General features: G+C 44.9%; 1 protein-coding gene across 2 annotated transcripts in view; it reads left to right on the top strand.

Moving 5' to 3' along the window:
* The window catches only part of TSPAN7 (tetraspanin 7), a 108,907-nt gene extending 92,182 nt beyond the window's left edge, over window positions 1-16,725 (top strand). The window contains exons 4-8 of one of the 2 annotated variants that reach the window (XM_086618633.1): window positions 536-631; window positions 2,465-2,620; window positions 7,155-7,238; window positions 14,784-14,856; window positions 15,649-16,725. In XM_086618633.1, coding sequence (XP_086474759.1) covers window positions 536-631; window positions 2,465-2,620; window positions 7,155-7,238; window positions 14,784-14,852 — 405 coding nt within the window. In that variant the 3' untranslated portion in view covers window positions 14,853-14,856; window positions 15,649-16,725. Of the gene's footprint in view, window positions 1-535; window positions 632-2,464; window positions 2,621-7,154; window positions 7,239-7,705; window positions 7,990-14,783; window positions 14,857-15,648 lie in introns of those variants that run through there. The other variant, XM_086618640.1, reaches the window with a different exon arrangement.
* The last annotated feature ends 7,821 nt before the right edge of the window (window positions 16,726-24,546 follow it).

Raw genomic sequence — 24,546 nt, 5'->3', positions numbered from 1 at the left:
TCCAGTGATGTGCCTGACCTTCTCCAGCTCAGAGACCTCTTGTTCCTTACCCAAACACCTTTGGTGCTGGGGACAAGGGCTGCCGCCTGGTCAGGGGATTCATGTCTTCTTTTGATGACATTGACTTCTGTTATCAAGGAATTTGCACAAGCTTTGGCTCCCACCAGGCATCCATGAGCAGAGAGAAGAACACAGCCTGCTTCAGACTTAGTGCTGGAACAAAGTGTTTGGGGAAAAAGCATCAAAGGATATCTTTCTTATAGGTTAAGTCATTCTCTTTTTTTAAAAAATGTAGTGGTTTGCTGGGGTAGTTTTCTTTCTATGTCAAATAAACCCCACTTGAAAAATGGCATGAGTGGCTCCTAATAGTTAAGAGGGAGCTCTGCCAGCTCCGAAAATGCACTTAAAAATGAGTGGGAAGGGCTAGTTTAGCTGCCTTGTCAGGTTTGGAAATGCATTTGCTTCGTGTGAAAACTGCTTCAGATATTATGCTTTTCGTTGTTCATGTGGGCTGTTTTATTCCTCACCCCCATAGATCAAGGATACTTTCCTTAGGACATACACCGAAGCAATCCAAAATTACAACAAGAACGATGAGCGGAGCCAAGCAGTGGATAACGTACAGGAAAGCGTAAGTCTAAAATTGGGTATTAAAAATTAATACATAGAGACAAAGCATACATTCAGATTTGATCACAGAACATAAGTGTGGATGGTTCAATCTGCAGGCTGTATATTGCAAGCAAAATGAGAGGCTGGCAAAGCTGATCTGAAGAAAAAGTATTTCAACTGATACGCTTGTCCAAGATGCCTAAGTTTTAGTGAACAAACTGTCTGTAATAAAGACAGGGCCTGTCCCTCTTGCTTCTTGTTGGTCCTAGATCTTGAATTAGGTTTAGGAACCAGTTTCATCCCTTAAGAACAAGGTGTTCTCAAGGGAATCTGTCAATAGGATTATGAAATTTGAGCCAGATGAGACAGGATTTTATAATCTAGCATCCTATATCACTGATAAACTGCAGCAGTTCTGTTCACAAATACAGTGAGAGGCTGGCAAAGGAGACGTAGTGAGTTAATGAAAGAAATGGAGTGTATTTTCTCCAGAGGAAAAGGGGATGGACAAATGTGCTGCTGAGGTTGGCAATGAAAGCTGTTCTCCGGCCGTGCTGGAGGGACGAATTAGGTGCTTAGTGGAAGAGCCTTTCTGACCCACGGGGCACGGTTGCAGGGCAACGAGAGGTTTTCTTGCCTTCCAGCAGGGCACAGGACACAAGCAAATGCCACAGCTTGGCCAAGTAAGATGCCAACCACAAGGGACCAAGTCCACCAGCTACAGCACAGAGTGATAAAATTCACATTTAAATTCCTGCTGGAAACTGTACCATAACAAGAAACTATCCCTTCAGCTCACAATACATACAAAACAAATACATTTGCTTTTCATATGATTGTAACTTACTGAACAACTGAAATTTTAATGTAATTGTATTGATGACTTCTGGGTCTTCTTTTACATCTGTTATGTCAAAGTCCTCAGCATGTTTGGAACTATGCCTCTAACCTCTCTAGCCAGGCTTCTCCTGGTTAGCAGATTACTATACCTGTCTAAACTGAGTATATTCTGCCATCAAATTGTCTGCTTGCTTAATGTTAACCTGTATTGTGAAGTTCTGATTCCTTGGAGTTGGCTAAACTAAATAGTTTTGAGTAATTGTGCAGTATTTCTGTCACAGCAAGATGTTCATTTCGTTGGTAGCTCTGTTTTCACAGGAACTGCATTTATAAGACCTTTTCATGCAGAAAATTCAGCACATGCTCCATATCTTTGAGTGACTGTCTTCCAGCTTAGCATCTAGAGCAGAACATCCTTCCCAACTTAGGGTTTTTCAACTGATTTCATAGACATGCTTTATGAACATATGGTCTCGTTCTATTCATGGCTCAGTGAATTTTCCTAGAAATTATTTTGGTGAGTTAGAGAGGCTTGCTTCACCTTAGCAATTTGTACTAGTTTGACCCTGTATGTGCTACACGTAATTCTGTGTAATGATTTGGGTTTTTTAAGGCCATTTTTGTGGACCACATTGCAAGGCTCTGTTTCGGATTTCCAGGAGCATCTTTAATTGAATGAATAAACAAGGAAAGGAAACAAACAAACAAACAAACCCCAGATCTTCCACTAAAAAAGATGGGTTTATGGCTGGATCTTTGTCAAATGTTACAAATAATAGCTCTGTTTATAAAACACCTTTTTTTTTAGTAGGTCGCCTGCTCCCATCTTCTGTAAATATCACTCCTGATACTTTTGTGATAAATGGAGCAGGGGGTGGCATCTACTTTCAAAGACTGGAGACAACCTGTCTGTATTTTGATTATGAGCTTATTAAGTGGGCAGTGATGATTCTGAACTAGTTTTAATTCTGGTTGGTTGGTTTGTTTTAAATCTGCCTCTTATTCCTCGTAGCTGAGCTGCTGTGGCATTCAGAGCTACACCAACTGGAGCACCAGCCCTTACTTCTTCAAACACGGCATCCCTACAAGCTGTTGCATGAACTCCAGTGACTGTAACACTCAGGATCTGCGCAACATGACCGTGGCTGCCACTAAAGTAAACCAGAAGGTACCAGTAGCGTTGTGACAGAGGCAGTTGTGAAACCACTCAGTACCCCAGTGGAGCGTATGGCTGCTTGCAATTGCATTTCGTTTCAAACAGTTGGTTAATAACGTATGTACTGGGCTGGAGTGATGGTAAGGATGGGCTTTTCCCCCAGCTTGCTTTCAGATTCTCTAAGCTATCCTCTCTCAAGTGACCAGGTGCAGTGATGTTTCTGATAAGGAGGGGATTTGCTCCCCTTCCTCACAGCAGAGGTTGAGGTAATGCTGGCTGGGCACAGGACCAGTGCCCTTGACTCCCCGTGAGGGTTAGGTCAGTCAGCACTTCTCTGCTGACTGCTGCTGAATGCGGTGGGGTTTTGCTGAGGACAAAGACGTAGCTAGGTGGAAGGGAGGACAGGTTTTACTCTTGCTTATGTTCAAACAGTAATTTCAGTGCCAGAGCTGAACTGTCAACCCAAACAGAGAAAACACAGGTGGTAGACAACAAGCGTTGTGGTTGGGTGGTACATTTACAGGGACTATTAAGAAGATCTTCGGACACATGCTGCTGCAAGCATAGTGCAGCCAAAGTGACCCATCCCCTGGGGTCCTCTGAAGGAGCCGGTTGGGAAAACAGGAAGAAAAGGAATAATTGGAGAATAAAAATACAGAAAACACAAAGAAAAGGAGGAATAAAGAGAAAACAATGCAGCTATGTAGCAGATGCTGCACTGCAGAAATACAATTCAAGTTATTGCTTTAAGTGCTAGCGCATCATCAATTCTTTCTTTCTCACTGGAGATTTGCAAAAGAGGCAACAGACAGTTTGTTGGTAAAAGGAATATTGTGACCAAATCGTAAGTTGCAGCATGGCTTAGTCAGACTTAAGGATTATTTTCTCTTCTGTTTTGTTTTTTAGAGCTGAATTTAAAAAAAAAAAAAAATTAAATTCCTGAGTAGATAACAGGGTAAATATGGAAATGTCTTTCTGCCTTCTCTTTTTACCTCAAGTCATCTGTGAATCAGGAGGTTCGAGTGGTGACTGAGCATGGACTGGAACATCTTTCTTTGAAAACCAGTCAAGTGGACAACATTTTCTAGCATGTATTAAAAAAAAAAAAAGATACTAGAGGATTATTTTCCTCTAAGCTTTTATTTTCTGTAATAGTTTAATGAAAGCCACTTGTTGCAGACATATGTGGAACATTAGTGTCATCCATTAGTTACGAAACTCACAGTTGCCACCAGCAAAGTAATCTTTCTGTGTTGCATGAGTATGAAGGATGAGCTGCTCCGTTCAGTCCGTTCAGTTGCACTTTGTGAACTTGTAGTAACTTTCTGGTTTTGTAGAAGTGGAAGGAAGGTGAGAGGTAGGACAGTGTGGATCTAGGCACTGTGCGGTACAGCCAGCATCCCCTGCAAGCAGGGTGCCTCCTGGGCAGCCCATCCTGAGCCCCTGCTTCTGCCCACCTTCCCAGCAGGAAAGCTTTCTGGTGTGACTGGTACCTTACCAGCAGGTCCCACTGTTCCAGTTCAGGATGGCCATGCACTCTGAACCTTTCCTGGCTGCATAACTGAGCAGGTGCTGTTTGCATTCCCAGCACTGATCTAGCGTTTCCCTAAAGTGCCGGGCTTGCTCTGCATGCTCTGCCTACACAGAGAAATCCCTGTCCACTTGTGAGTTCCTCTTGACAAAGGATGCCTGCAAAATTGTAGGAAGCAGCTGAGGGATGAATGAGCTTGTGCTAGTCCAGGTAGTACGTTACCATGGCTAGTAACTCACTTCCAGCCGTGCTTGCTCCTAAGCATCTCTCCTGCTAATGCACAACTTGCCTGACAGAAGAGGAATGTTGATTCCTCAGGAAGCAGTTGACTTTAATTTCTGGATTTAATTACCTAGGGGAAGTTAGAATGTCCTGCAACATCTGAAAAATGGTGTCCCTTTTTCTGATATAGCCATTTGTAATCAAAAGTTGTAAAGATTTCTGTTTAGCAAAGTTGTAAAGATTTCTGTTTAGCAGTTGTGAGATCTCTGAGTTGTGCCAAATGTTTGAGCAAGGTGCGATGTTTCTGAAAGGGACATGAGAATGAAAAGCAAGCAGGAGGAAATGTTGTGTGGCCTTATGCTTTCCCTTCAGATGATAGGACATAAACATCATTGCCCCTGACTCAAGCCCCTTGCTCATCTTGGAAACAGGCACTTGGTTCTGTGTGTGTTATGGAGGAAAAGGAAAATACGTATTGTCTGTGTTGTAGAAGACCCTATCCTGTAGATAAGTGTATTTGGAATACATCTTTTTGGTGGATCTTGCAAAACTATCAGTAAGACAAGTGCTCGATGGGCTAACCAGCAGTTTATGAGGACTACTGATGAATTTTCCAAAGGGGATTAAACTAATGATCTAACTGCAGGACTAAAAGACAACGTTCCTGGATTTTCTTTGCCAACTCTGCCACTAACTTGCTTAGTGACCTTGGGTAAATCATTTAGTCTCTCTCTCTCTCTGTTTCTTCATCTCAGATGGGACTAATACATAACTTTAAGAGCTGTCATTAGGATTAGCTAATTAATGTTCATATAGTGCTTTTAATCTTCAGAGCTCATTACCAACAAATCTCAAGAAATACTTCTCTCTAAAATCTTAGTAAAGGGACAGATGCATGGACTGAAGAATGATCGGATACTTGCTAAATTGTCACTTCTGTCCTCTGAATCACCATCCAGATGTGCGCACACAGTGCTTCACATACTTCTGTGCTGTATATGCAACTCTTGGGTGCTTCTTGCACTCTCACTCCATGCACAGTAAGGACTGAGCAATTAAGCCGTATTTATGCAATGCACTTTGGGAAAGAGATTATTGTGATTTGGGAAAACACAATCTTCAAATGAGGAGAGCGATCAAAACTATCTCCCTTTTATGTTTTTTTTAATGAGATCTTATGTGTCCCTCAAATTACCATTGCTGTTAGATGTTGCATCTCTTGAAGGCTATTGAGCAGAACAGATTTCAGAAGAGCTGGGAGGACATACAGCCATGCCAGACAGAATGAAAGCACTGCTTGAGAAATCTAATCTCATTTCATAACATGTAAGACACATACAACTATAGTGGCTTGATGTGTTAAATAAGCAAGCTTGAATCTGACATACTGTACACTGTTGTAAGACATAATTAAGGATTAATATGTACACTTAAACATTTCAGAACTGAATTACAGCTGTGCTCGTCCCCAGCTACTATTAGCTTTACCACTTCATTACTCTCAGGATTAAATAAAATGTCTTCTGATGTTATACAAGAGGTTAAAGAAATGATACAATTTAGTTCATGAATGGCCTGTCTGTGACAAAGGACATCATCCTTTTCTTCCAGCTGTTATTTTTTACAAATAACTAATGCTCTAAAGTCATGTAAAGAGCTCCTGAAGTGTTCGCAGAAGTGAGAGAGGGGTGCGGATGGAGGGGGAATGCAGAGACAATTCTCTCTTATGGGGCAGGAGTCCAAACTGGGAAAGGGAATTCTGTTATTTCTGGGTTTTCCAATTTCTGATAAAGTAGATAAAGTTAAATTAAATGAAACGCCTTGGGACTGGCTTTACACTGAGAGTGGTGTTGGTCATTTGGGGATGTGTGGCCAAGAGGTGGCTTTGATTGTGTGGGCAGAAGATAAGTTAGTGATGAAATTAAAAATAGACATTATCATTTTTTTTCTTCAAGTTTCGCATCACTTGTTTAGATTCATTTAGACACTACAGACTAGGAAGGAGTATTTCAAATGTTTTTTTGAGCAGTAGAATAGGTGAGGGGAGAAACTTGCTGAAAATTATCATACTGAGAGGAACATCTCAAAAAAACTTATCTAAGAGAAGGACAGAAATGTGTATGAATCTTTTGGCCCTGGTGTGGGCTGTGAATTGAGGCACAAGGAAGCAAGTCAGCTAATGGAGTCAGGGTCTGAGCTAGAGAGAGAAAATTGAGTTTGCGGAGCAGAACAGGGAATTTTATGTTCAAGAGCAAATAAAGCAAGAAACTTCTTACAAAACCTTTATAATCTTGTTATATGGTTTAAAGTTATATACTACTCAGTACCTTGCCTGGTGTCCTTTGACAGGCAAAGGCAAGCAGAATGCATCACTGGACACCTTGTATTAAATATCTGGAGTATTAGGAGATGAACATCATTTATTCATTTTTAATACCCATATTGTAATATAACATTACCTTATATTGTTACTGGTTTGGTTTCAGGTCAAACCTGTGTTCACGTATTTTAAAACAATGCGAACTGACTTTCTTTAATGAAAGACCTACAAAAATGAGTGCAACGTCACATTTAGCTTTTAAAAGCACTGGAATACATTTGTTTCTAAAAAGAACTGGTTTTGCCATCACTTTCCATCATTCACTCAAAATTGCTCTTAAATAAAAAGGTGACATTGTTGGAAATTACAGCAAAAATATTGTCTAGCCTAAGTATATTTTAAATGAGAAATTTGTATGTATGCATTTGTGGCAGGGAAGGTCGATACAAGGAATGATTATGTTTGTTTTCCAGGGCTGTTATGACTTGGTGACCAGTTTTATGGAGACAAATATGGGAATCATAGCTGGAGTGGCTTTTGGGATCGCGTTCTCACAGGTAAGGGCATAAACACTTCCCTTCGCTGCTTTCTTTCCCCCTCTCTCTTTTTCTTTACCCAGACTTCAAGGAAGGAAGGATTATGGAAAGGGATTGAACTCAGCATGCTCATTAGTCCTGAGGTCATCTGTTCATTGATTTTCTTTTTTCAACTTAAATGAAGTTTCTCCTTGGGAATATCAGTTACGGTTGAGCTAATGACTAGCGTAAGGAAAACAACTTGTCCCTCCACTGGGTCAAATAGAGGTTAACCCAATAAAACATTGGCTTAAATGGAGCATAAACAGCTAAGAAGACAAATAGCTTATCCATTGTTTGGATAGGCTTCTATCTTCTAAGCATCCTTATTTTTTCTTAAAGGAGTCTAGAATTCAAATAAGAGTGTACCTTCAGGCCTCCCCATCCCAGACTTGAAGCCTGGAGGGGGCAACTGGTTTTGATGACTGATTTTATTTTTTTTCTTTTAGCACTGAACCCTGAGCAGAAATCTGCCAAAATGAGATTATTAAACCAACTCCTTGCCTGCACCAAAAGGAGTTTGACATGGGAGGGACAAGAGGAGAGCTAAGAAGGTGTTTGCTGCTCCCTGCTATTCAGACTGCCTTTACTTAGACAGGAGTTGGGGAAACTGAAGGTCTGGTTAGAATCTTCTTATCAAGAAAGGGCGGGAAAACACCTGCATCTTTCAACAAGGTGTTCCTTTATACTAGTCACTTTGTGTGTGATGGCAAGGACTCTCCTGGAAACATACGAAATGCAAAAGTGCTTGTCGAATGGTTCAGCAAAAACACACAGCGACGTGTATGATTCCTGAAGCACTTCTACCTGAGAGGCAGTCTGCCTTTTCTCTACGGAGAGTACATAGTATGGCTGCAAATGTTGTATTCTAAAACAATCATGCAACTTTCATTTGCTTCATTCACACAGTATTAAAAATCTGGATCCTGAGGCAACACTGAAAATATGAATATATCTGTTGAATGAATTATGTTTATCCAGTGGTTGGAAAAAATGAGGTGCTAGGAAAAATTATTTGACAACTTCTTAAAACTCATTAATTCAGTTAGCAAGCTGTACGTTTACACTGTGCTGCACTGGAAATGAGTGCCAATACTGTTGCCGTAATGGGCAAGTGAATTAGCGAGAGGGCTGCAGCTGCCTTCTTGCCCCTGCTGCCCGGTGTGGTCAGCCCATGCTCAGCTGCACGGTGTTCTAGTCACATCTCTCTGAGGTTTAGTTTGCTCAGCAGTTACAGTGGCCTCCAGGTTCTTCAGAGGATCTGCCCCCAAGCTGTGTGGAAAATGGCCACCAGGTCCTCTTGGTCAACTTACACACAACCCGAGGGAGCCCTAAAACTGTTTGGGATCCGACCAGCCGACTGCTCTGCCTTGGGCATATCTGGAAACCTGATGCCTTCTAGCCTAGGTGTTAGATGTGAGAAGCCCACGATTTCGCCTGTCAGTCTGCTTCATGTGGGCGTAAACATTGGTTCATCGTACCACCAGCCACCCAGAGCATGTGTGTGGGTGTCAGATCTCTGGGATCCAGAAGCGGTGAAACCACCAGTCTGGAGCTGTTGGTGCATGGAGCAGAAGGAGTTTTGTTTTGTTTGGGTTTTTTAATAGGCTATTCTAGTTCTTGTTGAATCGTCATGGTTGTCTTGATACTCTTCTCCAACCTTGATTATGACTTGATTACTGCTGTAGCACTCTTAGCTCTTCTTTCAGCTTGGTTTGTAGATAGCCAGCAGGCTATAAAGCATCTTTTAAAATGCTTCATGTAAAACTATCCAAAAGAAAAATGAGATGAGTAGAATTTCACAGTTCATATGCTGCTGGGACAAATGCCTCAGTCAGGACCAATGCTACCTGAAAGCCTTTAGTCGGTGTATCGTATGTACAATAGGCTAAGCATCATCTTACCTTGCCTGAAAGTTGTTTGCAGCTGGGAGGGAGACTGTGGGAAGAGTGCGGCTGGAATTGTTAATATTTTGGCACATGCCGGGATGTTTACTCTAGGTCATCAGCGGTTTGTGAGCTTGACACAGGAAGGCCGGCAGGCAGAGCGTGGTCCCTGCCACGGGAGCCCTTTGGCGCAAGGCGAGGTTAGGGAGGAGGGCTGCAGGGAGCACGGGGAGCAGGGAGAAGGCGCTTTGCTGCTGTGGCTCCGAGTAAAAACCAAGGTATGTTTTGATGTGGCATTGACAGCTCACACTGCCCGATGCCAGCTAGGGACGTGGCTCCCTTGCGTAAGCACAAGGCTCTGGCGTGCCAAGCAGATATGCAGCTGCTTGGGATGTTTGGGAACACGTAGAAAGGAGAAGAGAGGGGATGCAGGGGAGAAAAACGTGTCTCTCCTGAGGTGTGAAGAGTGAAGGCGGCCAGTTGCTATTTACTGCCTAATCTGTTTTGCTGGACCCAATTAGGGACAGTGTTTACAAATTGATTTCAGGTTAACCGTGGCTGGCAGTAATGCCAGGCAGTGCTCCAGCTGTAGGCGAGGTTTTGCTGTTCCTACTGAGAATAGGCTTAATCTAAATAAAAGGCAAATTAGATCATGTTGCTCTTCTACAGTAAAGCGTGCTCAAGGGCCTTTCCTTCACATGATTTGTTAGGTGTTGACTAGTATGGGGAATGTGCCGATTCCCAGAAATAGAGAAAGTTGATGTAATGGCATTGCACATCTTACAGGCCTGGCACGGACCTCCCAGTCAGAGGCAGAGTTTTTAAAACTGCTGTGTTGATGACATTATCTGCACTCCTCCTTGGGTTTGAAATAATGATAACAATAATAAAATAAAATTTGATTGTTTTTTGGAATCAGATCCCAATGCTGACTTCCAGCTGGAGTAATTTTGGTTTAGCAGGTGCTCTTCAGAGCAGCAAAATGATTGTTCTGTTGTGCCCAACAGAGAATAAAATTATGCAAGCAGCATAGATGATGAGGTGTTTTGTCTAGATAGAACTACTGCACAGGCGTTGGCTTAAAGGGCACAAGAGGCAGGGTTTGGAGGGGATTTATGGATTGTGGTTGCAGTAGAGTCCCTGGGTAGGGCAGTCTCAGTGCAGTGTTAAGGCCAAATCATTCCTTTTGTACTGAAGGACTGGAAGCCAGGCGCTCTCCACATGCTCAAAACCAGTTCCTGAGCATGCACAGTTCCCGTCATTTGAAGGTATGTTCTCATGTGGCTACAGTCCTCTCTACAGTGCAGCGTCCACCTGCCCTCTTTACTTTTAACGTTAATACGAATAGCTCTGCCTGACTGTGGATGCAGTTCTGGTGCAGATGTTATCCACCTTGTCTGCTGCGATTCCTGTCTGACTATATATATCGGGAGGCTGAGACTTGGCTTTAGCACAGGGTTACACCTCAGTCACCCTTTGCACTAGGGTTAGGGAGCGGGATCCGTATTGGGATCCAATACGTGACTTGAAATCTAATATAAGACTAATTTTGTTGGTTCTAAATACTAATCACTGAGGTTCAGCTTGGGGATAGGACCTGTGCCAGAGGCATACCATGGCACAGGAGGCTGACTCAGGTAAGCGATTTGTGACATGGAAAATCTGCTGGCAGGGAGCCTGGATTCTTGAAGTTCTGTGTATTGAAAATATGGCAAGGTAAATCATTCAACTAAACAATTATTCCTGATGGATAAAAAAAATCCAGTTTTAGGTTACCTGATCCACTGATGAATTCAGTTAGTTCAACATATCTATACTTATAGAAATTCTCTCAAAAGATAAGAAATGGTGAAGATACCAAGATCCAAAGTAAAATGGAAATTCAAATTACACTTCCGTTTCTCTTCAGTATAATAAAATGTAATAGATATGTCATGCAGGACAGCTTCCAGTTAAGGTTAACTCCTGCAAAATAACTATATTAAAAATCTAGTTATCATGTTTGTGATGGGAGATAAGATTGCTTGGAAGTTGCTGTGGATGGATTTCAGTGGTCAGATCTGAGATATGCATGAGATGACTGCTAGAAACCACGGTGAGATGAACACATGCACTGCGTTCTGCTCTCTGGAATGAGCTTTGGCCAACAGGATGGTAATAAAGAAGACATGCCTGAGGGATATAGATTTACCAGCAGTGCTCAAATCCAAATAATGTGTCAGCATTTTCAGCTTTCCTGCAGCAAGACCAGAGGTACCAAGACAAACTGTTTTCTGTGTAATAGTTCAGAGGACCAAGATAATCTTGGAAAAAGGAGAAGAAAGGGGAGAAATGAGAGAGAATACAAATGTGGAACCAAGCCTGGCATCTTAGCACTCAAAAAACTGGGACTATTAAAAAAAATAAATTAGTAAGTGGATAAAAGTTACGATGGGGCACTTGAGAGACAATGAGAGCAAAGGGAAATGAATGCCACTTCTCGCAGCTAGTTTCTTTGCAGGGACGCTTTTATGCCCGTCTCTGGTTTTTCAAATTTGCTGCAGGGACCTGCTGCACAACAGGATAAGGGGCTTCCTCCTGACTGAAGAGCAGAGGTGGCAGGTGATCAAGCAAATGCAAATGCAGAGGGCAAGACAGGGTGGAGAGCACTCACTGATGGATTGCAGATTGGGAGCCTCTAACCTGATCTAAATACAGAGGACTGTAGTTATGAGTGTAATGAAAGAGCATCATGAGGGAAATTCAGCAACTTAATACGGTATCGCCTCTTCTGGGCTACAGGAGGGACAGTACTCTTGTGGTTAAACATGGAAGTCTACACACCTTAGAAAATACATGGCTTTATATGTGTTCAAAGTACTTCTGAGATATTTATTATAGCTCTGCTGTGTTCTGGTAATAGAAATGCTGTATAAAATGTGTATTCAAAGGCTCAGTATGCATGAAATTATTTTTGAAATACAAAAGTTTAATATTATGGTACTACTACTGCTTAAATGCATAAACCAGCATATGCTCAGAGCCAAGAATTAATAAGTGAGCCAAAGATCAGAAGGATAGATTCATGTGTAACCTGTCATTCGTCTTACGAGTGACTTGAGTAAATCAAAACATTGTCACATGCCTGCAAATGCTACAAAGCTTAGACACACTGAGTATTAGAGTTATAGCCTGTGTAAAACAGAAGAATTCCTAATTAAAGCTAGCTGGGGAGATCTGCTGCAGCTGAGGGGGGAAAGAGAAGCCTGTGGCTTCTCATTTGTACAGGCTGCAGCACCTTTGGCCTTGTAAACCTGATAAAAGCAGCGCATTGTGGCTGGGAACAATGATGACCGTAATCTGGGTGCTTGTGATGGGAAATAATAGGTACCTCGGCACAGGCTTTAAAAAAAACCAAACAAACAATGTAAACTTGAATGTACGCACATTGTAGGCCATTGTAGGAGGAGGGAGGAACTCGTTTGGGTCTGTGATGGAATTTGTTCAGTGAAAATAAATAGGATGAAATTAAATGATCTTTGAGGTCCCTTCCAATCCTAACCATATGATTCTACGATTCCATGAAATACGCCGTGAAGTAAGAAAAATGCAGTAAGGCAGAGAAGTAATCTCTCAGACCTACTGAGGGAGGTGAGAGAAGGCTAAAAGGTACCACAAACACAGAAAAGGGGTAGCGAAGTGGGTGGGACAGGGCCACCCGGAGGCATGTACTCTATTCTGCCTGTCAGAGCATGGAGAAATACATACCAGGGATGTGCTATGGGAAACCTCATTCTCCAAAACTGAATTGAGCTAATGGAACATTCCACGAGCAGGCAGTGGGAGTGTTAAAGACTAATAAACCTACTGAATGTAGTGGGGTTTCAGTAACGCTTCCCAAACGGACAAATTGATAAAAATCATCCTTCTGGTGACTGGAATATTTAAGTGTGGATATCCAAAGCCCAGCCAGAATACGATTTGTCACCGGTCCGTGGACTCCTGGGCGAGTGCTTGAGCCTTCCAGCTGCCAAATAAGTTTCTTGCTGGAACACCCGTCTTGAGAGAAAAGGCAACCAGATGGCTAAAATATCTTCTTCGTATCAAGTGAGATTTTCCAAAGCTGAGGAGAGTTTCCAGCACCCACATCTCTTTTGGCAGCTGTGAAAATGCAGCCCCAAAACCTAGTAGCTTAGATTTTTATCAGAGGTTGGTCAGGAGGTGTTATCTGTGCCTCACGTCTAGGTATAACCAAGGCAGTGTCATCCGTGGTATTTGTTGCCAGAATGGGGGGTTGCATGTGGGGAACAGTGGGGATTCACACTGCTTTTAAAGATGACTCCAAGCCCTTTTGAGGTGCCCAGAGCAGTCCTGGTGGACACTGAAAGAGGAAAGGGAGCGGCAGCAACAAACTTCTGACAAAAGACATATGTCCTGACCAGAAACGTGACATCTTAGGGGCAGAAAGCAGTTTATCTGGATTTGAGGTGCCCTGGCTTGGTCTTGCTCTGGGCTGATGCCAGCTCAAATCAAGCAATTAGCTGGTAGAGAAGATGTATATTTTGATGATGATCATGTTACCAGGGAGCACGGACAGACTAGGGGAAAGGAAATGCAACCCCAAATGTGAAATAGAAGAAGGAGCTGGTTTGGATGAGCAGCCAGCCAGGCATTATCTACATGTGCTCTGAGGGGTCTGAGGGAGCTCCGCTGCTGCTGCCAAAAGGTTGTGATCTCCCTCCTTCAGCTCCGCTCCCTTCCGATGTGGTCTGCCCACAGCAGGAGGAGGCAAACAGAGGTGGTGGCCCACGGGCCCAGGTGAGCAGCGGTGACAGCCCCTGCTTGGAGCCAGGCCCAAGGAAGGCTGGTCTGTCGGCAGAGATGGCCCTCTCACCTCACCCCCATAGCCGGGGATGAGCTGTAACAATCTGGATATGCTTATGTGTTAATTAATTGACAAATCCAAATGAGAAAAGAGAGGCTGAATTATTTATAGTATATTAACGCTGTTGGCATGTGCAGGAAATGCTAACAAACTGCAATAGGCAAAACGTTGAAATGACTGAGTGCTTATTGACGAGTGGAAGCCAGGGATCTGTTTTCAATAATCTGAGTGACAGCCGAGGGAATAGTGAAAGACTTATTTTATTTATTTTTTTTATTTCCAGATTTATAACGCTCATTTCTCTGGTGCTGCATCATTTGTAGAGAAAGCATAACCACTCTGAGACATTAGGAAGCTTTTCCCCAGCCTACGGTTAACAAAGTTAGCGGGACCACCAACTCTCGGTGGTGGTGGGTGGTGGTGAGAGACCCAGGTGGAGCTTGCGAGTGAACTGCAGCCAGTAGTGAGCTGATGCCAGTTTACCCATCCTTGTCTGACTTGGCCAGGAAATGACAATGGGATTGAAAAGTAGCAAAAAAAGCATGCTGCCCATCAAATAAATATGCTCTGATAAAAATCAAGCGGAAGATCTGACGAAGAAAGCCAGGAGATTTTAATGCTATTTTTCTGATTAGAGCAGTCCTTAAAATAAGGTATAAATTCTGCAGTGCATAATAACTCCAGAACATGAAATCTCTGCTCACTGTGGCCTCTCCTTTACTCTGTGTTCATTTAACTTAACTTCTTCTATTCTGCTTCTGTTCTTACCCGGAACAGTTGATCGGGATGCTGCTGGCATGCTGTCTGTCACGGTTTATTACTGCTAACCAGTACGAGATGGTGTAACAAGGTGAGCTTTCCGTGCTTTCCATGGGGTATGCTGTATACACCCTGGTATATTGTCATGGCTGCGCTGCTTCTACTAAAGATGGCAGGCAACTTTTAGATGCTCAGCATGTTCATCGAGAATTAAGTCTTCCTATGGCATTCTTTGCTTTGGGATTTGGAGCAAGTCCAGAGGAGAGCCACAAAGATGATCCAAGGGCTGGAGCACCTCTCCTATGAAGACAGGCTGAGAAGCTGGTATTGTTCAGCCTGGAGAAGAGAAGGCTCCGAGGAGATCTTCTAGCAGCTTTCCAGTACCTAAAGGGGACCTGCAAGAAAGCTGGAGAGGGACTTTTTACATGGGCGTGGAGTGATAGGACAAGGGGCAATGACTTTAAACTGAAACAGGGTAGATTTCTACTAGATCTAAGGAAGAAATTCTTCATTCTTAGGGTGGGGAGGCACTGGAACAGGTTGCCCAGAGAAGTTGTGGATGCCCCATCCCTGGAAGTGTTCAAGGCCAGGTTGGATGAGGCTTTGAGCAACTTGATCTAGGGGAAGGTGTCCCTGCCGTGGCAGCGAGGTTGGAACTAGATGATCCTTAAGGTCCCTTCCAACCCAAACCGTTCTATGATTCTATGATTTTGTGATTTTCATCCCAATATTCTGTCTGGTGAGAAAAAAAGCGGGGAAGGTACTGTTGAATGTTTTGTCATTTCAGTTTTCTTCTTGAAAACAGAGGGCAAAATACCTGCCATGAACACTGCTGGGAACCAAAGCAACCTGCTTCTTTTTTTTTATCCCCCCCACTCTCTAGTCTTTCAGAAGTGTGACATCCAGAGCCTGTCTGAAGATCAGGAGCTGCGGAATTGGAGAAAGACTGAAACGAATGTTATAGCACACACTGTCTCTCGCACGCACGCACACCCACACTCCCACGAGCAAGCACGTGCGCGCGCACACTCGCACCCCACCTCCCGAACTCTGTCCCATGCGTAGTGTACCATTCTGTGAAGTACTGCGGTGCCACCAAGAGCAGCCGAGTCCCCTCGGCCTCCGGACCCAGAGCCCATCCCTGCGGCTCGGCGTAGGACGGCACCATATGTATGTTCTTGGTCACACAGTAGTTGCATCGTAAGTTAACAAAGGTAATTCATTAACAGCGTTGATCGGGCTGTGCATGTAGTGACTGGAGGGCATAATTAGCCTTTCACCATGGTTAATAAGTGTTGCACACGTTCATATAAACCGGTATATGAAATATATATTCTTTTGGTTTTATCTTAATTTCTTGGTTTGTTTATTGCTTTACTAAGGTTTTCCTCCTTTCCCCCTTCCCTGCGCCTGCCCCCCTTCCCCAAAGACAAAGGAATCAGTAACATAACATAAAGATACTTGAAAATGATGTTAAAATGTTGTGCTTGAAGGGAACCGTTATTCCTGATGTTCTTCTACATCTTTGATTCTTACTCAGTGTTGTATGCCTAGTGCGTATCCCGGTAGGCTTTGTCTAGTGCATTTTGCCTCTGAACCTGATCCTGTGTAATACTGTTATTAAGCTGTGTTGTTGCTTACTGTGAAGGCAGGAATTTTGCTTCCTTTATTTTTATTAGGTAGTTATGAACTAATTGAACTGTGCTGTACTGCGGCCTTCATACTTTTTTCCTGTTCTTTCTTTTTCTTTCTTTTTACATTGAGGTTGCAGCCACCAAATACATCGTTGAATCAAATCGAAATAAAAACACACACACACACAAACACACACACACAAAAAAGTCACAAAAAAAAACAGGCATATGAAATATTTTTGGGGGAAAGCAAAAGTTTAAAATCTTTTTAAAAAAAATAGGACTTTTTTAATAATGCCTCTGTCTAGCATGCCAACGAGAATGCATTGATATTGTGAGTATTTGTGATATACGTATTAATAAATGGAACCATTACAGATTTCTAGGCGCTTCCTTTTCATTCTTTAGTAGTAACAAAACTCTTTTGAGGGGGGACGTGAACACGAAACACAAGTGCACAGCTTGGAGTGACATGTCTCTATGCATATTTTAACAACTAACTCGCATGTGACAGAAAAATGTTGCTACCCTGAGGAAGAAAGGGAAAGAGCTGGAATTGTTTCAGAACTCCTAGAAAAACCTTCCACAGCTGGTTTCACCATGTGACAAACACATACCCTCTGCTTTGCAGTTTTTCTTCTTGTGACTGGTAACGAGCTGCAGTGTTTAATTATCCCATCCTTAGCGCTGCACGTGATTTTGGTTCTGCTTTTGGTGAGGGTGGGGAGAAGAGGGATTTGGGGTTGAGGGGAGTGATTAATAGCCATTTTTGCTGCATTCATGGAAAGGCAGGCGCCTATCTCTTTCTCATTTGAATACGTGGAGCGTTGAAGATCTGATGGAAAGCTCATGAAAGTTTAATCCTGGAGGTTTTGGACTGAGCCCTTACGTTGGCAACGTGGGCAGAGAAGATGACTTGAGGAGGGACGCCCCGTAGCCTTCTGGCTGAGGAGCAGCTGTGCTGTGCCTGTATCTGCACAGCCCCTACAGCTGCTGGAGTCTCAGCCCGTCCTCCATCTGTCTGTCCATCCGTCAGTGCCACACACTTGGTTACTGTGACCATCCACCCTGGGGGGCTGCCGTGGTTGGTACCCTCAACATCAGCTCCTGATAAACCTTCACGGGGTGCTGGCACGGACGGTCGGTGGGCTCTTGCCCACAGCTATAAAAACCTGTCGGCATATGCCAAGGCCACATGTCTTAAAAACCCCGGTGGCATCTTTGGCTTTGTTCAGAGAGCACTTCCAGAGCAGGGAAGAGAAATAGAGGTTTGTAAATAAGAGAAGAGGAAGCTGCTCCCCAAATTTAAATCTGCCCTCGGCGAAGCATCTGCCGTGCGGGAGCAGGCTGGCTTTAAACGTGGAGAGCGCCGATATGTGTCCTGCGTCAGCACTGGGCAGACTGTGTGGACTTCACTGGGGACAAAGCCGCTCAGCGCAGGTCGTGGCACTCGCGTTTTCAGTCCCTTCCGAGGGCTCGGAAACAGCCGCAGCCGCTTGCCGGGTTGCTGGGGCTACGCGGGCTGGAGCCATGCCCTTCTTCCGCAGGCGCAGGAAGCTCGTGGGAGGGATGTTTTTCCACACCAGAAAGAACCAGCCCACCAGCCGCCCCAGTTTCCCTCCCCTATTCATCCCCGGGCAGGTCTCCCCTGCCCCATGGATGGGAGGGAGGCGGGGGGCGAGGCTGCCGCCTCCTCCCTCGGGAGCCACCAGCGACTTTCCGGAGTGGAAAAGCACCAGCCTCTCCTCTGTTTTTTTTCTTTTTCTCTTTCTTTTTTTTTTTTTTTTTTTTTTTTACTTTTTTTCTTTTTTCTTTTCTTTTTCTTTTTCCTGAAAGAAGGAGTTGTTTGTGCCAAGAGCTGTTTCTTTTGAAGATGCTGATGCTGGGTGACAGGTCAGCGGGCCCCCAGACCACTCCAGCGTGCCTGTCCCCATTCAGTAAAGCATGTGCTCAGCTTTAAGGCCAAAGCGGTGAATTAAGTGCATTCAGTAAAGCCCTTCAGTGCGCACTCGGTTGTTTCCCTCAGCCCAGCAGCCCTCCTGCTTGTGTGGGGTAGGTGTGATAATTGGGCTCTCGACAGCTTCCGTGGAGAGGATCAGGCCGGTGAAGGACTCGCCAAGGGCTTCCCTGGCAATATCCCCATGGGGCCACACCTTGCTCTAGCTGGCATTGGGGCATCCCCTGCCCTGGGCTCAGTGTCCCTGTGCTTTCGTTCCTCCCTCCTGGAGAGAGAAGCGAGACAGTGGAAAGGAAACAAAAGCCAGAGCTGCTGAGTAGGGGTTAGTGTCAGCCAGGCACAGATGTGCAGGATTTTCCCTCCAGAGGTGAAGCTACCACAGAGTACCCGGAGGGCTTTTCCCACCCTCTGGCGCGAACTGAACCAGCAGCGGAGGGGGCCAGCTCTGCCTGCCTGATCCTTCCCCAAGCCAATTGCGTTTGCTGCTATCACCGGACCTGAGCTGGGCAAAAGAAGGGTGGGCAGGTTTGGGAGTCAAAGCGGGCGATGGGATGACTGGATGAGTCCCAGGAGGGCTGGGAGGAATGGGGCATGGCTGGGGTATGAGAAGAGCGAGAGGCGAAATGGGACTGTGGGAGGAGGAAGAAGGGCATTGAGACCACCCTGTTTTGGTCCCAGTGAGCTCCTAGCTTGGTTTGGCTGAAAGGTGGACCAGTGGCATGAGCTGGCATGTGCATCCCATCCTGAGCTGCCTCCCAGGGCTTGCCTCTGCTGAGGAGCACAGACCCAAGCGCTGCCAAGAGGGTCATACCTTGCTGTGAAAGTGATTTTTCACAGCAGCATCAAACTGCGGCCCCGGGAGCAGGCGGCTGTGCTGGAGGGTCTTGCTGGCTGCCACCATCCTCGGGCGAGCGTGGCTGCGGAGGAGACTGGCTTTGCAGGACTGCTTATGGGACTTCAGCCTGTGGCTCCTTGGAGGACCCAGTGCAGGGGCTAAAATGATTTTGTCTCCTGTGGCTCTTCCCCTTGACTTTAATGGCTCATTACTGTTTAAGATAATTTTCTGATTAGCAAATTAATTTGCTGCCAGCCAAGCCCCATGCATAACATACATACCTGGCATCCCACTGGAGGTGCAAGATTGACCAGGGTGTCACATTCTACCAGGGCTGCTTCAGTATGAACCTGTATAAGAAAAATAGAAATATTCATGATTCAACGTACAAATGACACTTCTGCTTTTTTGTAAGTAAAAGTGTTTTGCCCCCCATACCAGTGAACTTTCTGCAAGCTGCTTTTACCACTTTGGCCTAATTTTGAAGAAAAAAGCTGTTGCTTTTGCCTTTTGCTTGTCATTGCATCTGTTCCTGTTGTAGTCAGGAAACATTTTATTCAAAGGACATTTCGTTTTTGTCCAGCGTGACCGGAGTTATTTGAGGCGTGCGAGCTCATTAAAAGCAAGCCGTGCTGAGGCAGCAGCTCCTCAAGCTCTGGAGTCTGTTCTGCTGCATGGTAACTGCAGTGTGGCTGGTTTTGGTCGCTGCTGAGGCCATCAATAGGTGACACCAAGTACTTATTTTAGATGATGATTCTTCTGTGTAATCGGTAACTGGGGTGTGTATATACACACACATGCACATAACATCCCTGGTGCACTATAGAACAGTGTAACTCCCAATGTGATGTACATTCCCAGTGCAACTACTAAATCAACAGAACACTATTTTTTATTCACCATACTCCTATAACACAGTGTCTTGGCCAAGACTTTCAGAAGCAGTAGATTTCAGGCAACTCCCTGAAGGTACTTCCAAAATGCTCTAGCTTTCAGAAAGTGCCGAGCGACCTACCGTTTGGGAATCCAGCCCTTTCAAAACCTCTCAGGGCACTCAGAAGTGAAAAGTCATTTTTGCAAGCCCTGTCTGTTCTTAAAATAGAGATTATTCATTCAAGTAAAAAAAGTTAGTATTTTTTAAATTGCAGTTATTTCCAGAGGGGAAGCAAGGACAGGTTTCTGGCTTGCATGGAAGCCATGGTTTGTGTGCTTTATCTTCTGGAGTGGAGACTCAGGAAATATGATGTGAGAGACAGCTGATGCCCAGTAGGAGAGCTGCTGAAGTGGAACTGGGGGAGAAAAAAGAGAAAAAAATATATAAACTTTTTATTTTTCAGTCAAAAGTGTTTGAAAGGGAAAGTATTTCAACCTGATCGTGTGTCTGACACAGCAGTGCAGCAACCTCCAGCTCCAGGCTGAGTAGGCTCAGTAGCTCAGGCCAGCAGCAGCGGGATCTGCAGTCCAGTTCAGAGGGGACTGTTGCCTGTCAGGTCATCTCTTACGTCCCCTGATGGTGAGAGCAGCTTTTTGTGGGAGTCTGCAGGTGTCAGACTGCTAGAAACTACTGTGATGCACATGCAATGAAATTCATGGCCAGCCTCAACCCGTGGCACTACCTGAGGCTTTGCAGGAGCCATTTGACACGGGTAGTTTCCTACTCTGGCTGCCACGGGCTTGCTGTGCTTCTGTGAGACTTACCTTTAATGTCGTGTTTGTAAGTTATTGCTTGCTCAGAAGAACCGGTTAGTGCTTGCATTGATAATTCAGTGTCTTCAGCTCTGTAGTTATTTGTAATTAAAAGCAAACAAAAAATTGCCCAGTGTTTTCTTCATCCTGGAGTTCAGCATGACCCAAATGGCAGATGAATGAGTCCTTCTCCCAAGTATAGGAGCTGGTATATTGAGCCCGTGGGTTATTGCTGTGTGCTACCCTGTTTACCTTCCTGCAGTCCTGGGACTTATAGGGCTGGGGACTGTCTTCTCCTGGCAGGAGAGGTGGGATTCAGCCCTGCGGGGAACCAGCGTGAGCCCTGTGTGCTGCCTCTGCTGCACAGGCACCGACAGCCTGCCAAAATCAATGCCATGGCTCGGGGGAGTATGGAAAACAAGTCTCCACCTGCTACGTGGAAGCATGAGGTGGCAGGAAGGTACGAGACTCAGAAAACCCTGGCCAGCACCACAGCAAGGTTGAGCACTGAGCTGAGCGTAGACCCGTGGTGTAGTCCGCTGGTCTTTGTCATGGCAGGGTTTCCCCCCGATGCTTGTCCAGATAACCTAGATGCTCCCTGCTTGTTTGGACTGTGCATTTTAAGTGCTACAATGTGAAAGGGAAATCAAAAAGCCAATAAAACTCATCTCTATGAGACCCATTCAATAAAAAAGTTATTGGCAATTAGCACGTTTTTTTATAAAAAAGTAATTAGCCCTCCTGCCCTGAGAATTAATGAATGCTTTTCATTACACCCCAAGGGGTAGTCAACCCAATAATAATCCACTGGAGATGAATGTTGTTCTAAAACGACGTTGTCTGACAACACAGGCGGCAGGACGGTCACAAACAGGAGGCAATCCTGCTCTCGCGAACGCTGGAGCTGGTTGCTTCAAAATGAACAGCCATTAATAATTTGCTCAGAGTAGTGCAATAGGCTCGACTTCTTACTCATTAAGGAGATGAAGCGAAGAATACAAAAAGACCAGTGCCTTTGTTTGTCCCTGGGTGCAAAGCTTAGGAAGCCAATGGAGATGCTCTAGTGCTGGCTACTACCTTTCGCTGAATGTGTCTGTAGAGCTTGACAAAGTGGAACAAGACTTGGCTGCATGGTTGTCCAGATGTAGTGATTTTACTGTCTGAGAGGTGTTTGGCAGCCGAGTGGCAGAGGGTTGTGTGTCCCTGCTGTCTCCCCTTCGCCGCTTAACCCATTGGCACCACAGGGAACGAGCATCAGGTGACAGCATCCCTTCCCCATTGCTCCTATTTGATTATTGGCATTTTCAGCAAGATACGTGTTGGTGCGAACACAAAAATCGCATTGACTTCTCGATTCAGTGGCTGTCCTGCTCTGACAGCCCATCCGCCATCATCGTGGCCTCCTGGTTCTCCTCAGGGTGGTAAGGCATGGTGCAGACAGGTGCTCCTTGTCAGAGGAAGGCCCTCAAAGAGTGAACAGATGAACAACAATTTCCCTTCCCCTGCCCTGGGAGCATCCTTGCCGCTCCCTGGAGCAGAACTCCTTGCCTCCGATTCGCGCATCCCATGTGGCCCTTGCTCAGCCTGGGTCTGGTGGGGACCCAGGCTGCTGCTGCTGCTGACAAAGCGTCCTGCAGCCAGGCTTTAAAAGCTTCCCTGTTACGTTTACCGACCTGAGGGTTCAAGTCAAGAGCTGAATCCTCCCCTTCAAGCTGGGCTGCCAAATTAGGAAGAAGTGGTCCAGGATGACGCTGGGGAGCTTGGTCCCCAGCGCTTTCCCATGGAAAGACAGTAGGTAATGAGAGGTCTAATTAAGGAGGCCAGCAGCAAATTTACGTGCTACAGGTAAGATCTTCCTTGCCCACTTCTCCCCCTGCCATCTCACGCTTATTTGCCAAGGAGCCTCTTCCCACCCAAGGCAAAAAGATGCCTCCAGCGTCTCCTCCTTTCCAGCCCTCCCTGCACTCTCTTGGGGAGCAGGGACCTTCCACCCCATGGTGAGGATGAGGACTGCTGGGAAATGGTGCTGCAGCCACCAGGGCAACGTGTGAGCACTGCAGGTGAGCGTGGCAGCCAGCTCTGGAACCAACACAAACTTTTAATAGCCTGCTCTACCAAACACCTCTGCGGTGGCCATGTCTCCACTGCTGCTCCACTCTGCGTGCAGCAAGGTAAAGCGTTCGGATGAGTAGTAAACGTAATGACCGCTTAATTTGCATTGTGATACTGCCTGGAGGTGATAGTGTGGTATCAGAGCACCATTTCACTGGAGTTGTCAAGGATGTACAGTCATGCTATGGAGCTAAGGCTGTAGGTGTAAGGATAGGAACTAACAGGCAGAAAATAAGGAGAAGAGAATTAGGCAGTGTGGAGGCTATAGGGATCAGTGCAATGAGCACAGGACTGCATTACAGTTGCTTTAGGCAGCCTCAATTTTGGCATGCCATAGATTATGGATGCCTAATTCTGCAGCCGCAAGCTTCTTTGAGCATACATTTGTTTTGATGCAAATACTCAACTTCAAAAAAAAAAGGAGTACATTGGGGAAAACATCTTTTTCATGTGGATCCATAACCATCCTCTGTGGTACCCTTAGCAAGGCTGCAATCCCTAAAGCAGCCCCCTTGCTGTGTGTCGCACCAGCTCTTTATGGGATCATGGAGCAGGACTGCTCAGCTGCTGGCCCGCAGGCAAAGCTGCCTGGGCTGCAGAGAGTGAGGACCACAGGGATGCTCACGCAGAGCACCCAGCCTCCTGAGGAGACTGATTCCCATGCTGTCATGGTTTTAGTGTAAAGGGAAAGAAAAGGTCCCTCAGTTTAGTATTCACTAGAGTTTTATACCTCTCTTTTTGCTGGAAGGGTTGGCAGACCTTTGGGGAAAGTTTCACAAGGGGGAAAAAAATGTGGGTTTTTTCTAATTTAGAAGTTTTCAGAGGTTCAACTAGCTGTAATTAGCTTTGAAACATGAATTAGTAATCACTTAACTGCCCCATTTAAAGTATCTGGGCTCAAGGACTACATTCTTTTGTAATATAATGGTATTTTAAATTAATGTATTTGTTAATATGAATACATTCATTACAGGGAGTTGGAACTAGATGATGTTTAAGGTCCCTTCCAACCCAAACCATTCTATGATTCTATTTGCAGTTTTCACTTCTTAGAGAGTTGCCTTTTTTCCAGTTGATTTTTGCTTTTTTCAACAAACAAAATGATGAAGACTTGGTGTGATCTTACTACAGAACAGAGGAAGATCAGGGCTAGGTTTCCTATAGGTTGATACAGTGCACTGGAGTCTGTATTTTCCTTCATTCATTTTCTTGCAATACCAGGAAAGGAAATTTTTGCAGGAATGGTTAAAGCTTGGAAAGGAAAGTAACCCCTTAACGCCATCACAGCCACAGTACCAAGAAACACTAGCTGTCAGTATCTGCAGCTAGGACAGGTCAGACTCTGAGACATAAAGGCAGCTACAAGCTCAAAACCAGATGTAGTTATGGAGTGAGCATTGCTTTGGTTCAGTAGGAGCTGTGACCCAGGACACAGGTGCACTTACTGAAGTGGGAGATGCTCACAAACCCTGCCTAGAAATCACCTGCCTTGCAAAACTCCCATTCATACAGCACTTAAGGAACCAGGTAGGCACAGCAAACATAAAGCCTGGATGG

Source organism: Tauraco erythrolophus, chromosome 1, assembly GCF_009769465.1.
Source record: "Tauraco erythrolophus isolate bTauEry1 chromosome 1, bTauEry1.pri, whole genome shotgun sequence".
Lineage (NCBI taxonomy): Eukaryota > Metazoa > Chordata > Aves > Musophagiformes > Musophagidae > Tauraco > Tauraco erythrolophus.
The sequence above is the reverse complement of the archived record's forward strand: the minus strand, read 5'-3'. Positions and strand labels throughout refer to the sequence as shown.